At 35.0% G+C, this 17,110-nt stretch overlaps 1 protein-coding gene across 3 annotated transcripts in view; it reads right to left on the minus strand.

Annotated features, from left to right (window-relative positions):
• The window catches only part of UACA (uveal autoantigen with coiled-coil domains and ankyrin repeats), a 101,483-nt gene that overhangs the window by 15,456 nt on the left and 68,917 nt on the right, over window positions 1-17,110 (minus strand). For all 3 annotated transcript variants that reach the window (XM_036907857.2, XM_036907856.2, XM_036907859.2), the window contains exons 6-13: window positions 13,833-13,903; window positions 13,623-13,729; window positions 11,276-11,457; window positions 10,101-10,138; window positions 7,279-7,347; window positions 6,152-6,259; window positions 5,581-5,613; window positions 4,962-5,060 (exon numbers count right to left, since the gene is read on the minus strand). In XM_036907857.2, the coding sequence (XP_036763752.2) occupies window positions 4,962-5,060; window positions 5,581-5,613; window positions 6,152-6,259; window positions 7,279-7,347; window positions 10,101-10,138; window positions 11,276-11,457; window positions 13,623-13,729; window positions 13,833-13,903 (707 nt within the window). The remainder of the gene's footprint in view (window positions 1-4,961; window positions 5,061-5,580; window positions 5,614-6,151; window positions 6,260-7,278; window positions 7,348-10,100; window positions 10,139-11,275; window positions 11,458-13,622; window positions 13,730-13,832; window positions 13,904-17,110) is intronic.

Genomic DNA, 17,110 nt, shown 5'->3' on the forward strand with positions numbered 1-17,110 from the left:
AAATAATCAATAGATCAATGACCAAATTAAAACAGAGATCTAGCAATATATGGAGACAAATGAAAACAACAGTTCAGCACCCCTACTTCTGTGAAACAAAGCAAAGGAAGTTCTAAGATGAAAGTATATAACAATTTAGGCCTATTTAAAGAAGGAAGAACAATCCCAAATGAATAGTTTAAATTTACAATTAATGAAGCTGGAAAAAGAAGAACAAATGAGGCCCAAAGTCAGCAGAAAGAGGGACATAATAAAGATCAGAGAAGAAATAAATAAATTGAGAAGAATATAACAATAGAATCAATGAAAGCAAGAGCTGGTTCTTTGAGAAAATAAACAAAATAGATAAACCCCTATCCAGACTTATCAAGAAAAAAAGAGTCTACACACATTAACAGAATCAGAAATGACAAAGGAAAAATCACTACGGACACCACAGAAATACAAAGAATTATTAGAGAACACTATGAAAAATTATATGCTAACAAATTTGGATAATATAGAAGAAATGGACAACTTTCTAGGAAAATACAACCATCCAAGGCTGACCCAGGAAGAAACAGAAACTCTGAACAGACCAAGTACCAGCAATAAAATTGAATTGGTAATCAAAAACCTACCCAAGAACAAAATTCCAGGACCAGATTGCTTCACCACTGAATTTTATCACACATTTAGTGAAGACCTAATACCCATCCTCCTTAAAGTTTTCCAAAAAGTAAAAGAGGAGGAAATACTTCCAAACTCATTCTATGAAACCAGCATCACTCTAATACCAAAACCAGGCAAAAACACCACAAAAAAAGAAAATGACAGACCAATATCCCTGATGAACACAGATGCAAAAATATTCAGCAAAACATTAGCAAACCAAATTCAAAAATATAACAAAAAGATCAAACATCATGATCAAGTGGTATTTATTCCAGAATGCAAGGATTGTACAATATTTGAAAATCCATCAACATCATCCACTACATCAACAAAAAAGGACAAAAATCACATGATCATCTCCATAGATGCTAAAAAAGCACTTGACAAAATTCAACATCCATTCATGATAAAAACTCTCAAAATGTGTATAGAGGGTAAGTACCTCAACATAATAAAGGCCATATATGACAAACCCACAGCCAACATCATACTTAACAGTGAAAAGTTAAAAGCTTTTCCTTTAAGATTGGGAACAAGACAAGGAGGCCCACTCTCTCCACTTTTAATCAACACAGTACTAGAGTTCCTAGACACAGAAATCAGACAAAACAAAGAAATAAAAGGCATCCAGATTGGTGAATTCACTACAAAACTACTAGAACTAATATCTGAATTCAGCAAAGTTGCAAGATACAATGTTAATGCACAGAAATCTGTTGCATTCCTCTGTATCAATGATGGACTAGCAGAAAGGGAAATCAGAACAATTCCATTCACAATTGCACCAAAAAAATAAAATACCTAGAAATAAACCTAATGAAAGAAGTGAAAGACCTATACCCTGAAGACTACAAGACACTCTTGAGAGAAATTAAAGAACACACCAATAAATGGAAATACTTACCATGCTCATGAGTAGGAAGAATTAATATTGTCAAAATGGCCATTCTGCCTAAAGCAATCTACAGATTCAATGCAATCCCTATCAAAATACCAATGGCATTCTTCAACAAACTAGAATAAATAGTTCTAGAATTCAGATGGAACCACAAAAGACCCTGAATAGCCAAAACAGTCCTAAGAACTAAGAATAAAGTGGGGAGCTGGGGGAGGTTATGGTCTCCAACTTCAAGCTCTATTACAAAGCCACAGTTATCAAGGCAATTTGGTACTGGCACAAGAACAGACCCATAGATCAATGGACTAGAATAGAGAGTCCAGATATAAACCCACACATATATGGCCAATTAATACATGATAAAGGAACCATGGATATACAATGGAGAAAGGACAGCCTCTTCAACAACTGGTGTTGGCCAAACTGGAGAGCTATATGTAAGAGAATGAAATTGGATTACTATCTAACTCCATACACAAAAGTAAACTCGAAATGGATCAAAGACATGAATGTAAGCCATGAAACCATAAAACTCTTAGAAGAAAACATAGGCAAAACTCTCCTGAATATAAACATGAGCAACTTTTTCATGAACATATCTCCTTGGGCAAGGGAAACAAAAGCAGAAATGAACAAGTGGGACAACATCAAACTAAAAACCTTCTGTACAGCAAAGGGCACCATCAGTAGAACAAAATGGCATCCTACAGTATGGGAGAATATATTCATAAATGACATATCTGACAAGGGGTTAACATCCAAAATATATAAAGAGCTCACATGCATCTACACCCAAAAAGCAAATAACCCAATTAAAAAATGTGCATAGGAGCTAAACAGACACTTCTCCAAAGAAGAAATTCAGATGGCCAACAGGCACATGAAAAGATGCTTCACATAGCTATTCATCAGGGAAATGGAAATTAAAACCACAGTGAGGTATCACCTCATACCAGTTAGGATGGCCAACATCCAAAAAGCAAGCAATAACATATGCTGGCAAGGATGCAGAGAAAGAGGAACCCTCCTACACTGCTGGTGTGAATGTAAATTAGTTCAACCACTGTGGAAAGCAATACAGAGATACCTCAAAAAACTAAAAATAGAAATACCATTTGACCCAGGAATTCCATTTCTGGGAATTAACCCAAAGAAAACAAGATCCCAGATTCAAAAAGATATATGCACCCCTATGTTTATCAGAGCACTAGTTACAGTAGCCAAGACATGGAAGCAACCTAAGTGTCCATCAGTAGATGAATGGATAAAGAAGATGTGTACATATACACAATGGAATATTATTCAGCCATAAGAAAACAAATCCTACCACTTGCAACAACATGGATGGGGGTAGAGGGTATTATGCTGAGTGAAATAAGCCAGGCGGAGAAAGACAAGTACCAAAGGATTTCATTCATTTGTGGAGTATAACAACAAAGCAAAACTGAAGGAACAAAACAGCAGCAGACTCACAGAACCCATGAACAGACTAGTGGTTACCAAAGGGAAAGGGACTGGAGAGAGTGGGTAAGGAGGGAGAAGGGGAATAAGGGGCATTATGATTAGCACACAAAATTTAGGGGGGCCATGGGGAACACAGTATAGCACAGAGAAAACAAGTAGTGACTCTATTCTTACTATGCTGATGGACAGTGACTGCAGTGTGGTGTGTGTGAGGGACTTGATAATATGGGTGAATGTAGTAACCACAATACTGCTCATGTGAAACCTGAGCATAAGATTGTATATCAATGATACTTTAATAAAAAAAGAAAAATTCATCATACTAGATATATGCTGACTGGGGAAAATATCCCCATTTATTGAGTGGAAAAAAAAGAAAACAGGATATACAATATTCCCACCTGCTAAATGTGTATGAAACAAAAGTTATGCATAAAGAAGGGTCTGAAAGGTTTTCAGTCAGGTACTAAGAGTGCTGGGTGCATTTATTTTCTGCCTTCAGTTTAAGTACCCTTTCTAATTTTTCTAAAATAAATATGTATTGTTTCTATGACAAGAAAAAAAAGTTTTTTTCTTATAGTTTATTACCTCATTGAAAGTTATAGACTCAACTCTGAGTTTATCTAAAGCTACAGAAAAATCCTATTCTTTGGACATCAGAGTCTACTCTTAAAACAAAATATATAAATAGCACCCAATTATAATTTTTAAAGATACCTCAAAGTGCCCATACACATATCTGTATTTTCTCTTTCAAGCTATCCTGAGCATTAACACTAACTAGTATTGTAGTTAAGAGCACAAAGGAGCCAAACTGCCTGGGTTCAAGTTCTGGTTCTGTAGTTAACTAATTATAAACCCCCCCATGAGTAAATTGCTCTGTGCCTCAGTGTTTTCACTTATAAAGTGGAAATAATAATAAAACCTACCACATAGAGTTGATGTGCTTGTTGAATGCATATAAAGTACACAGAGCAGTTTTTGGCACATGGCTGGTGCTGTGAAAATGTTAGCTATTAGTACTTTCACTATTAACCTTAAAAAACTCTACAAATATTAAAAAGATAGAAGCCTCAATACGAGATCATTCCTTAGCTTATAAGACTGTGTTTCTGAATGTTTTTGCTTTATTTTTAAAAATGCATCAAAGCATAACTCACATGCAATAAAGCACACAAATGGCCCCAGATGATGAACATTTATGAAATATACACTATGGCCCTGTAAAACAAATCTCTGCAGTTAAAAGCCAAGAGAGTAGTCACTGTTCATGTAGGGAGCATGGGACTGTGACTGGAAGCAAGTAGGAGGAGGCCTCTGGGAGCTGGTATATTCTGGTTCTTGATCTGGGTGTGTTTAATTTGTGAAAATTCTTCCAACTTATACACTTTAACATGTGTACTTTTTAAAATGTATGTTGTATTTCAATTAAAAGTTTTAAAAAATCATGCCCTTGGAAAAACTAAGAGTTAATTGATCCAACCAAAGCATAGTATATGAGCTGAGCCTTATTACCACACTACTCACACCAAGCAAAGTGTTTTAATTAATCCATAAATGCACAAATCCTTTCTGAGACAATCCTGGAAATGTCACTATTCATTTATATGACTTGTTATCATAATCATTGCAAATTTATAGGTGAAGTATGAAGTTCTGAAAAGATAAAGATGGAAAAACAGGAAAGGTGGGGAAGAGAAAAACTGGAACTAAAATAAGTGTCAGTCTCATTCTAGTTAATTTCAGTGATCTCATTTAACCTTTGTAACAACTCTATAGAGAAAAGGACAATCACCCCAATTCTGGACACAAGCTCAGAGACTTTAAATAAATTGCGTGGGTCATACTGTAAAGAAAATAGTGATAACTCAGATTCAAGCCTGACTCCAAGCTCCTTGCCACTGCCCATTATGAGTTATATAAAGTAATTTAAAGCTTTCTATACCTCAAAATATTTAAATCTATTTTTCAGAGCCTCAATAGTTCTTAGGCTTTCTTCATGTTGCTTTTCTTTAGCTGCCAAAAGAGACTTCAGCTTTTCTTTCTGAAATAGAAAAGAACAAATACAGCGAAAAATAGCCATGTGCTTCAGACTGAGTTAAAAAAGTGTTTTAGAAAGTGTGAATCAGAATTACTTTGAGGACTGCAGTTAATGAATTCTCTAACCTGGATTTTTAACTATTAGTAAAGTTCAAAATTTCTACAAATGTAACAAAATACACAATACATACAAAGAGTATCATGAAAAGTTCAAATTTCTGTTTGCTTTAAAACTTTGTATTTTCAGATATTTTCATTATAATGTTTGGAATTTTACATTTTTTCATGAAAAATTTTACAGAAAATGAGACATTCAGAGGCAATAACAACAAAATACTTACAATAACCCATACCACTATACTCAAAATATTTTCACAGTCACTTGTAGTTTTGCTTTTCCCTTTAAGCAATAACGAGAAATAGAATCTGGTCTCCATCTCCATTGAGGACATAAACCTCTAGTGCAATGCCATATTCGATTTACAAAACATTTTACAACCTTAAGGTAAAATTTATCATCTTACCTCACTTTCCAGATCATCAGCAACCATCACTTCCTAAATTTAAAAATAAGAAGAAATACATTTTCATTCCTGAAAGTTTATTTTAGAAGGCATAAGCTCGGCAAATACCTTTTAAAAAGATTGGCACATGACTTTAAGACTAGAGTCAAGGATGTGTGAAGAAAATGTCTATGTACTACCGATTCTGTTGTCTGAGTTGTCATTCATTCTTCTCACTGACCACGTTCGGACACACTTTTGATTCTTCTGAGAGTCCACCGATTATCAATTCTTACTTGCTCTTCCTCCTCACATTTTTTTCTACTCCTCCCCAATCCCAGAGCACCAACTATAGTTCAGTCCTTTGTTATCACCACATACCAACAGTATTCTGTATTCTTGCATCTGACATTAAAAGTTTCATGTAAAGGTCCTAGTAAGATGGCTTTCCTCAAGGGTAATGACCTGATTGTACCTCCTTCACCACCTAGCACCAAGATTTGATGTGACACATAATAATTAACAATTTGCTATCAATGATAACTGGTAGTAAAATCATTTTGAACTTTTTTGTGTTATGTGGATTATTTACCTCATTCAGCTGTAGTTGTAAATCATTGACTTTATCCAATAATATTCTCTGCTCTTGCTGAATTTTTCTCAACCTCTCTTTCAAATCTTCATTTTCAATCTCGAGACCCTTAAATAGTAAACACAGACTAACTTCAAAAGAACAATTCTTAAGGAAGAAATTTTTAAAAGCAGTTAGCTATTATATGTAGGTATATACATATATAAAACAGGTTTAAGTATAAAGAAACAATCATTTCAATTATATTCAAATGATTTAAAATCTATAGATCAGAGAAATACAGAAAATTATAGTCCTATGGCATCTAATGAATATAAGTACATACAAGACAGTAAACTATAATGTCTAATAAATAAAAAATAAAAGCATTCTCTGGAAATAGGTAATAGCAGAAGAATATGCCATTTTAACTTTTGCTTAACTCCTCTCAAGGTTCTAATGCTTCGGTTAAACTCATCACCATATCACTGCTCTAATAAAAAACATGTAAGGTTCCATTTAAGGCTTTAGTTCACTTTCTTAACACTACACAGTAATCTCTGAGAACCCAAACAAAATGCTTTAGTTTTATCATACAGAAAACAGCTGTTCAGTTTACATTTTAATGGTATTTCAGTCACATAATAAACCATTTAATTATGGATCTTCCTTCAACATAACCCACATAATAATTTTTTTAATATCTTGATGAACATAAAAGGTAAAAAGGGCTGTGTGGTTAACAAAATTATTTTTCTAATCAAAACTTTAAAAACTTTAAGAAAAAGTTTAAATTTTATTTTATTTATACTAATAATCATTTTTATCACTGTAATTTTCTAAAATGAATACAAATTTATGATTTATGACCAAAACCAGATATATTCAAATTACCAAAGTTGTTAAATTATTTATTTAATATATATTAAGGCAATATTTTCTGTAAGATAGTAATGGCCCAAACATTCTTATTAGAAGTTAGTCCTTTTAAATGGGATTGGATGAGAAAATAAATTCACAAAATGTAACAAGCTGCCCTTGCTTCTCCCCCAAGTTTTTGCTCCCTCTCTTTTCCCTTCACCCAACTACAAAGTACAACACTAGAATTCTTTGCAAATGAAGATAACAAAATTCTTTTTTCTTCTTACCTGAATATTTTGATGCTCTCTCTGATTTGACTTCATATTGACTTCATCCATCATGTACGTCAAACTTCGCTTTGGTAAAACATAAGAAAACACAGGTTAGCAAGTATAATTATATAGAGAAATAAATTTTCTTAATAGGCAATACACCCAATTAGTGATTTTCAGCTTACCCAACAATAACTTTTGCTATATGTAACACAAGGTGGCAGTGTTTTCATTTAAAATTCCAAATGGAAAACATCTTTAAGAACATAGGTTTTAAATAAATGGAAATAATTTAAAATACCAAAATAACTAAATTTAAAATTCTTATCCTTAAGAATTTATTGTAATTAAAGTCACAAGTTTTAAAAAGGAGAACTTGTACTACACACAAAACTAATGTTGCTCTATAAAGCACTACCTACCATTCCCAAAAGAATTTAGTTTTTAAAAACAAGGAGGTGGGCAGTAACATTAATATTCAAAGAAAATATAGAAATTATTTATATCTTTGAGCACTGACAAAATGAAATAGCAAGGCTTGTGGTAAGAGACAGATAATCCTCTGGCCAGAACTATGGAAGATCTCTAAATGATTTGGTTCAGTGCATGTTCTGTTTTTGTACACTTACTACGTTGAAACCTTATTCCAGCTTAGAGATTTGCTTTAATTAAAAACATGACACAATTATTAAACAACAGAGCAAATCACTTTTTTTTGCCCAAACTGACCTACACGGTAATACAGAAAGCTATTTCTTTCTTCCTTTAGGAGACCTTAAAAAAACAAAGCTAATGCTTTTATCCTCCAAGATAATTTTTTATGTTCTGTATTACTTGTTGAGTTTTGTTTAAACTATCATTTTAATGAGTCTAGATTAGAACTAGAGGGACAAGGTCCTATTAAGAAGATACTCTGTATTCACAATTTCACCCAAACTACTTTTCTAGCCTCCCTCCTTCTACCAAAGGACTCTTCACACAGAACCTGAGCAGTATCATCATACCACTTTCATCCCCTACCTTCCCTTCGGAGGGTCCTTCATGATTTGACACCGGGTCACCTTACCCAGCTCTCTCCTGCTCCGTCATATGTCCACCACTCCTGTCACTCTGGCCCTCTGCCACCTCATGGGTGTGTTAAACACATTCCCTCGTCAAGGACTTGGCACTTGCCCTTCTTCTGCCCATGAAGCTTCTCCTACAGAGCCCGCAGCCCCCACCTCACTTCCTTCAGACCTCCACTCAGATGTCACTTCCTGAGAAAGATCTTGCCAGCCACACAATCTAAAATAGCTTCCCACTCTGCCTCTTCATCCCCTAATCCTGTTCTGCTTTTCTTCAAAGCACCTGCTATGACACTGAATACTCATTTGCTTATGGTTCATCTCTCTGACTAGGCTGGGAGGTCCACAAGGCAGGGACTTCATACACTACGATATCCCCTAGCCCAGCACAGTAACTGGAATACAGTAGGTGCTCTACAGATCACTGTTAAGCAAACAACTGAGTAAGTCTCATTTTTTAAACTACACTGTAGTCTTCTTGATAACAGGGATAAAAGGGATTATGCCCCTTGGTACAAAAACAAGTTCTATTTTACAGCTGACATTTTAAAGTGTATTCAACAAATAATGGAAACAAATGAGTTTTACTATTCCTAGCAGAATATTAACTCCAAGTATTAATTTAGACAACTAGTGGAGCACTAAACAGACTGTTATTCCATATGAATATCTGCATATTTCAGAAATAATTTTTCTGGTTCTATGTGAGATAGCTGGTACAGACACAACAGATAGATGTCCATTTTACTTCACACTACGCCCACTTAGGTTATCTGAGGAATGGAAGAGAAGGTGGAAACAGCTGTTCCAGACAGAAAAAAAAAGTGACAGCCGACGTGACCCATGCACGAATGTTAATACTTCATTCCAATGGATTAAAAATGAGAACATGCTTTAGTATAGCTTTTAGATTCAGGTGAGAGGTAGAGAAATAATGCAGAATGATGATCAGAATTGCTCAGAAGGTACCTGGTTGCTCTCCTCAGGGTTTGGAAGCACTCAGGTTCCTCTCACTAGAGAGCTGAAAGCCTGGAAGGGAACAGCGCACAGAAGAGGAAAGCTGCCTACACTAGATTTGCAGCAAACGGTAAGAGCACAGCAAACCAATCCCACTCACTAGAACTTGAAGAGATTAGGGGAAAACAATATGACCTATACAGAGCCCGCGACATAAAACGAGGGTTAAATAGTGATTTCATAATAAAATTAGTGCAAGGCTTGAATTACTTCATGCATTGTGTTTTTTAAAGTAAAGTCCTCATTAGATACACTACACAGCAATAGTTTAAAAAGAGAAAAGTCAAAAGGTTAATAGTGGTACTGAAATCATAATATGTTATTAGTTTTGAATTCTCTTTCTTCATTTTATATTGCACTGGAAGAATTTTCCCATAACATAAATACATGGCTCTGTTATTAAGAGAGAAGAAAGGAAAACTGTCAATGATCTGCCAGGCTAAAATTCATCATTTAAGAATCCCAACAAGATGTGGAATCTCATACTTCAGAGGGCTGGCTGTTCCAGGCCCGGAATCAGCGCTGTTTACTTCCCACTGGATACACTCTTTGTAATTAAGATGCATTGTCTCAAGCTGAGGGATAGTATCTAGATAAAGCCCCAGGATCTTAATACCTAGGTTCAATATGGGCATGATTAACTGAGGAGAGAGAAAAGCATGCATTTAAATTCAAAACAGTTATTTATAATCTTTAAACAGTTTTAACAAGCACTTTACTTAAATTGTACAATATATATATATAATGAAGACCTACCTGTTGTAAAGATGGTCCTTTCTTCCAAAGTTCTCTTCCTGAGGGTTTAAAGAGAAAGAAAAAGAAGACAAAAAGAAACAGTGAAACAGAAGGTTGGTTAACTTGGGTAGAAATGTATTCACAAACTATACAATTGAGTTGATATTAAAGAAATACATTTTAAAGTTTTCTCTAAAGCTTACTACTTTATAGTTAAAACAATATGAAATCATTTTTTCTATGACTACATCCAAGTAGATAATATCCAGTGCTAGGAAGAGGAGGCAGGTTAAAAATGTGAAATTCAAAACACTCCCAAATTGGAAGGCTAATTTGTCAGTACATACCAAAAGTGCAAAGAAATGTGCATACCCTGAAACCCCATGATTCAATTTCTATGGCTCAAATAATTCTAAGGGTATAATAAAAATATGCTAAAATATTTATACATAATGACAGTCACTAAATTGTTATGATTAGTAAAAACTGTAAAACAATATAAATAACACCTATAAAAACTGCTGAATTAAAATTAAATAAATGGAATTTTATGCATCAATAAAAATCATACTGTAGAAAAAAATATGTATTTATGAGAGAAAACCCTTCAAACTACATTACACAAAAAAGACCTCAATTTTATATACAAAGAAAGACTGGATGGATATTCCTCAAAATGCTAACAGACACTCCTTGGTAGTAGGATAAGTGACTAATTTAATTTGTTATGCTTTTCTCTATTTTCCAATTTCTCTTTAATGAACATAGAAAAATACTTGGCACAGATATTCAGTAAAATTGGTTGGCTTTTTACATACATGTTTAAATGATGACTTTTTTCTTTAGAATTTTATAAGCATAAAAGTTAAGAGCTTTTGTAACCTCTTCTCATTAAAAAGAAAACTATGTTAGTGAAACGCATGATTTAACTTTTTTCCCTTAGTTCTTCAACTACTCCATAGTCTAGTAGGGTTTACTAGATAAACTAGGCAATATATGCAACACACACTGCCTCAAAACGAGTGACTACAATGTAAATGTCCAAAGCCACGGTACAGAGGGAGATGAACCAATCAATACTGTTTATCATCAGTAAGGAATGTTTGGCTTCTTAAAAAACTATAGTTTTATCATCTAAATCTTTACAAGCTGCTCTTTATTAACCTGGACTTTTTAGTTACACAAAACGCTAGTACCTTTGTTAATATTTTCTGATGCAGTCTTCAATAAGGTTAGAATGTCCAGATTGTCACCAATTCTTGCATAGTAAGAACTATCGTGGCCAAGGGCATCCAGCAAGCTCACATCTGCACCATTTTTAATTAAGACTTCTACGGCATCTGTGCAACCATACTCACAACCTAGCATGAGAGCAGTTCTAAAAAGGAAGACGGGAGAAGACCTTGAGAAAGATCTAAGAAAGTATTTCAGAAATCTTTTTGAAAGGCTTCCTTCTTAAAATAAAAGAACACATATTACTTCAAAAAGTCATACTTGTTACAGATATAGATTTTCATATTTTATCTTATATTTTAACTTCATATCACATTTATAAAAACTTTTGCTTTGTGTCTTAGTTTGCAGAGCTAAAATCTTGTATCACCTACCAAACTAACCTCCTTTATTCCAGTCATTCTAAAATCCTACAATATACCACAAAAGTCTTCTACAACTGATACTGTCACTGCTCAAAACCTACAGTAACCCTGAACTATTTAGTCTCCTAATGAACTGAGATTATTCACATTATGCAAACCTCCCCAATGAATCCCTCCTATTCTAAAATAACAATCAGATTCCTGTTTCTGATTTCTCTCCTTAGAAGAGGCTCGCTTCTACTACCTGGAGGCCTTCACGTCTTCACTCTTGGTTTTAAAACCTGCCTCCTCAAATACATTTTCCTCGATTAACCCCATTAATCATGGACCACTGGTTTACTCTGCCATGATAAAATCATCAGCCCTTAAACATTAACAGTATATAATAGTAAATAGTAATAATGCAACAAACAATTAGACCCTCATGAAAATTCAGCACAACCCTAGAATTCTCTTCTCCAATTCTGTTTTTACAGCTGGAGAAGCCAACACCTAATGAAATGAAGTGACTTACCCTATATCTAACTCTTGTCTTCAATTGTGAATATTGAACTTCATCAGGAAACTTATTCTTGCCTTTACTCTGCTACGTATGTTCTATTTCTCTTTTATACCCCAATAGTTGTTGGAATACAATTTTTTATACAATGAGTATTAACAAAGGTTTTGTTATTAGTAGAAAATGCTATAGATAGGACAGGAAAAAAAAAAGAAAGCTGATACAGGGTGTCAGAAACTAAGATTTTAATTTTTTTAAAACCATCTGCTATCTAATCTATATAATTTACATTGCCCTACCTCATTGGTTTTTTGGTAAAGTTCCAATGAAAAAACAGAGACACAAAGTGCTTGGAAAAACATAAGATCAATAAAAAAATAATATTAATAAGGCATTATACATGGATCAACCAGATCATCCCTTTCTGATCCTAAAATTTATTTTTAAATCAAATTTTCTTAGTTATGCTTGGAACCAGATTATAGTATTGACAAAAACAAAGTAATACAAAAAAGCCACTTTCTTAATCATCACATTAATTACTTAAGAATTTCCTCCTCTAAGATGCTTGAACAATGAAAACAATTACAGCTATAAAATCTGACATTTAAAGACTATTTTATTATATCTACTTCCGATGAAGTACAAGCAATAGGACATGTTTAGAAAAATAAAATTAAGTCAAAAGAAACCAACAATTTTACTAGTAATCACATATAAAATCCCAGAAATTTGTTATAAATTATTGTAATGCTTCAACTAGTGGAGGGGGTGTATTCTAGACCTTTGTTGTCAGAAACTTTGTGATGATAATAAACACCAGAGTCATAACACAGCAAGCACCATGATACACTAGACTTAAGAGAAGGGAAAAGGGATAATTACAGGTAAAAATGATTAGTGTACACCAGCTAAAATTAACTAAAATACAGAAGCAAAAGTAAGCTAAGGAAATCTTAGGGTACAGAAATGAACTAAGCTTCAGAGAAGGAGATGGCATTGGGCCAGGGCAGGGTATGGAGAGAACACATCTTGAGAAAATTTATACTGAAACATGTCAAGCTCCAGGACACTCAAGAACCACTTACTCTCAAAAGATTCACTGACAAAAGAAGTAGACTGTAGATGTGATTTTTTATTCTTCTCTCTTACATCTTTTTTGAGTCCATTTTTCATTATTTTTTAAGCTTAAAACACCGAGGATATATTCCTCTTTCTTCATTTTTTTGACCCAGACATAGGCCCTGATCACGACTGTACTCTGCATTTACCCTGCCATCTTCTCCTATCTCCTTCTCCAGCTGACTGGAGGAGAACAAGGCAAGGGTGCTGACCCCACAGACAGGGAGAACCACAGTGGGCGGAGAGGCCAACTCACAGCAGTGGAGTTTCAGGATCACCTGTGCATCAAGCTGTCTGTCTGGCAAGCCAGGATAAAAGAATTACCGGTTTTGTTTGTCTCTGGAATTGATATCCGCTCCTCTATCCATCAGCAGTTGACATATTGTTGGCCTACACATCTGAGTAGCTAGAACAAGTGGTGTCCGCCCATCCTAAGTGACAAGAAAAATAAAATGGCATTAAGACAACAACCCTCCCAAAACATAAAAGTCAGAATACATGAGTTGAAATGCAGATAAACGTTAACTGACTTACTACGTCTTTAGCATTCACTGAGGCCCCATGGTCACAAAGCAGCTGTATGCTAGAAGGGCAGTCTGCCATAGCTTTAAGGAACAAAGGGAAATGACAAATGATGAACATCTGCTGATAAGACATGTAGTGTTATGCTAGGTCCATAAAAGGACAAGTTCTTCCATTTCTAAACTACCAAGTTTCATACATTTCACTCTCAGTTTATTATAAGCATCAATTTTCTATCCAATGATGGATTAGACAAGATCATTTTACAAATGTTATATAATTTATTAGGACCAAGGAATACTGTCATTCTTGTAAAAGACAAGAATATACTGCTATTCTAAGGGTAAAACACAGATAATAAAAATCAAACTTAAATTTTCAATTTACAGTACATTTTTAAACATGGCTATAACTGATTTGATCCTTGAAGTGTTACCTCAATTTTTTAAAAGAATCATATTCATTTTCTTATAGAAGAGCCACAGTAAATAATGTATGACTCATATAATTCATACTTCCTTTCAAAAGCAGAAATTGCAATGTCTGTCCTTAATGATGCAAAGCAGGGTCACTTTGCTAAAACTTACATAAATATTCATCTATGTAAAATTACATGATGCTTCTTCTCTGACCAACACTAGAATTCATATTTGTATTAGGAAAAAAAATGTTAAATTCATAAAGTAGGATTGTGTTAATACTCCTCCTGAGTTTGTTTTTAAAGCCTTGTGAATTGGTAACAAGACTATTAGCACAAAAAGTATCAACAAAGTCAGCATTCTTTTTTATGTGTGAAATTCGATAAAACCAAATACACATAAGAAAATCAAGTAAATTTTCATTTCTAATGTCTTTAATCCAGTGACTCTTTTACATAAAATACATAACCAATCTTTTTTGGTAAGCTGAAACTGAATACATTAGCTCAGGACTTATGAAATAAACTAGTCAGGCCCAATTAAAAATAAGAATGACAAGTGTAAAGCATAATAAATGCCAGGGTTACAATATATTGAACAAGTAAAATCTGTATTAAAGGTGCTGTGATGAAGAATGCCTGCTCTTCACCAGCCTCTTCCGTGGTAATAAAGCTGTGCTGGGCACATGGTAGCTCACCTAGCAACCAGTTCCCAGTCTCCTTTGCATCAGGCATGACCACATGAGTTAGATCATGTGAGACAGGAATCTGACAGGAGAGATGTGTGCTACTTTCTGAGTCTAGGGCTTTAAAGAGTAGTTACACATTCCTGCATAATTGTCCCCCTTCCTATTAGCAGGGAAAAAGAGGTACCTGCTATTAACTACAGTCTTAAAGATGAGGACAACACCCTAGGCAAAGGTAGACTACAAAATGGAAGAAATCTAGGCTCCTGAATGACTACATGGAACATCAGGACTATGAGATGAAAGGATTAAGTTCTGCGGTTGTTTTTTTAAGCCAATATTGTCTTATAGTGTCTTTGTCATAGCAGCTTAGCCTTTTCCCTAACTAAGACAAAAATTTCTATTAGGGGTAGAGTACTGCTAGAACAAATGCATAATTATATGGCACTGGTTTAGTAGTTTGGGTACGAAATGGGGAGTAAACATATTTCAGGCTAGAAACCTAGTGATTTTTCTCATGCTGTGGCAAAACATTTGAAAGAGCTGTCATCTGTGATCATTTAGAAGGTATACCATGTGACTATGGAGACTTCCTAGGTGAACCAATAGAAAATAGCCAAAATTTTATTGCATATTGGCAGTTTTTTACTGCTGTTATGAAGTATTATAAGAAATAGATGAGGACAAGCAAGAATTAGCCAACACAGAGGAAGGGAACAGAAAATGTTTAGAATATTTGGTGTTAGAGAAACTAAATTGTTTTTCTAAATCAAACAGCAAGATATAAAACTACTGTTGGTAATGACTTTGCTCAAAGACCTCCCATTAGGACAAAACAGAAAAAAAAGACCCAGTCCTGGAATAAACATCAAATTACAGATATTCTATTCCCACTCAAGACTATTATTTCAGATGGCTTTTAGGTAGCAGCCATTAAATGAGGTAGAGAATCATAAGCCTTCAAATAAAGACAAGAAATAAAGGAGGGTTAAGAACTTTATGTCCAGAAAATGACTTCAGAGGTGGTTCCTGACATGTGGAAGTGGCAGGCAACAGCAGCCTGCCAGAGGTGACGGGGACTGGTACCACTCAGAACCCCAGAAACCCAGCTGGCTCAAGCCCACAACTGCTCTAGGCCTTAAGCTGTCTCTAGAGAGGAAATACTCTCCCCCATCCAATTTATCTGTGACCATGGAGGATAATGGACAAGTTAGAACCCCCCAGAAGGCAGAGCTAGGACCTACAAAGGACACCGAATAAGGGACTTACCCCAGGAAACAGAAGCAGAGGCTCTAACCAAGAAATTCACGGTTAAGACCTCAGTAGGAAGTCTTTGGAAGTTTTGCTTGGAAACATTTGATGCCTACTGACTAGTGACTTCTGTGTGTTTCCCCATCTACCTTGTTCCAAAAGGAACTCTTTATTTCATTTATCCTGCTCTTGCTCTATCACTGTATAATCTGAGCAGACCTCTTCTCTTTGAGTGTACAGATTGCTGGAACAATAAAGAGCTACATCAGAGCCAAAAAGAGAAAACTGTTCATTGCCCAGAAATCCTAGATTTTGAGCCAGCTGCAATAACTGGATTAATTTATGTATCCTCTGCCTTGGGGTGGAGGTAAAGGATTCTATGCATAGGAAGCAGGAGCATCAGGCATATCTGGGAAAGCAGGGGGTTAGACTAAGGCAGAAAATGTGATTTGTTAACAAAATCTATTTTCCCCTTCTTCTACATGTAGCAACTTGGCCATGACTGTCATCTAGAAACTAAATTTCTCAGCCTCCCTCACAGATAAATAAAGCCAATTAACTTTGCCCTTATTGATGGAATAGAAGTAGAGGGCTATGTATTGCTTCCAAATCTGGAACTTACTCTTTGGGAAAGCGCTCCATGCCCTTTTTCCTCTTCTTGCTAGCTAGAACACAGATATAACTGCAACCCTGCGTCAGCCGCACAGGTGAAGAAGATACCCAGAGGCATGTGAAGCAACAAGATGGAGAGAACTGTGCTCATGCATGACCCTGAGGCATTTGCTATCCTCCACCACACAATTTTTTATGAGCAGCTGAGCTGGAGTTACTTTATTACATCAACTTAGTCTTCATTCTAATCCATACACCCACTGAACGAATAGTAAGATTTCAATCAGTTACATTGTATTAGTTTTAAATACAGGGATAATAAA

The sequence above is a fragment of the Manis pentadactyla genome, chromosome 11 (assembly GCF_030020395.1).
Source record: "Manis pentadactyla isolate mManPen7 chromosome 11, mManPen7.hap1, whole genome shotgun sequence".
In the NCBI taxonomy this organism is placed as follows: Eukaryota; Metazoa; Chordata; class Mammalia; order Pholidota; family Manidae; genus Manis; species Manis pentadactyla.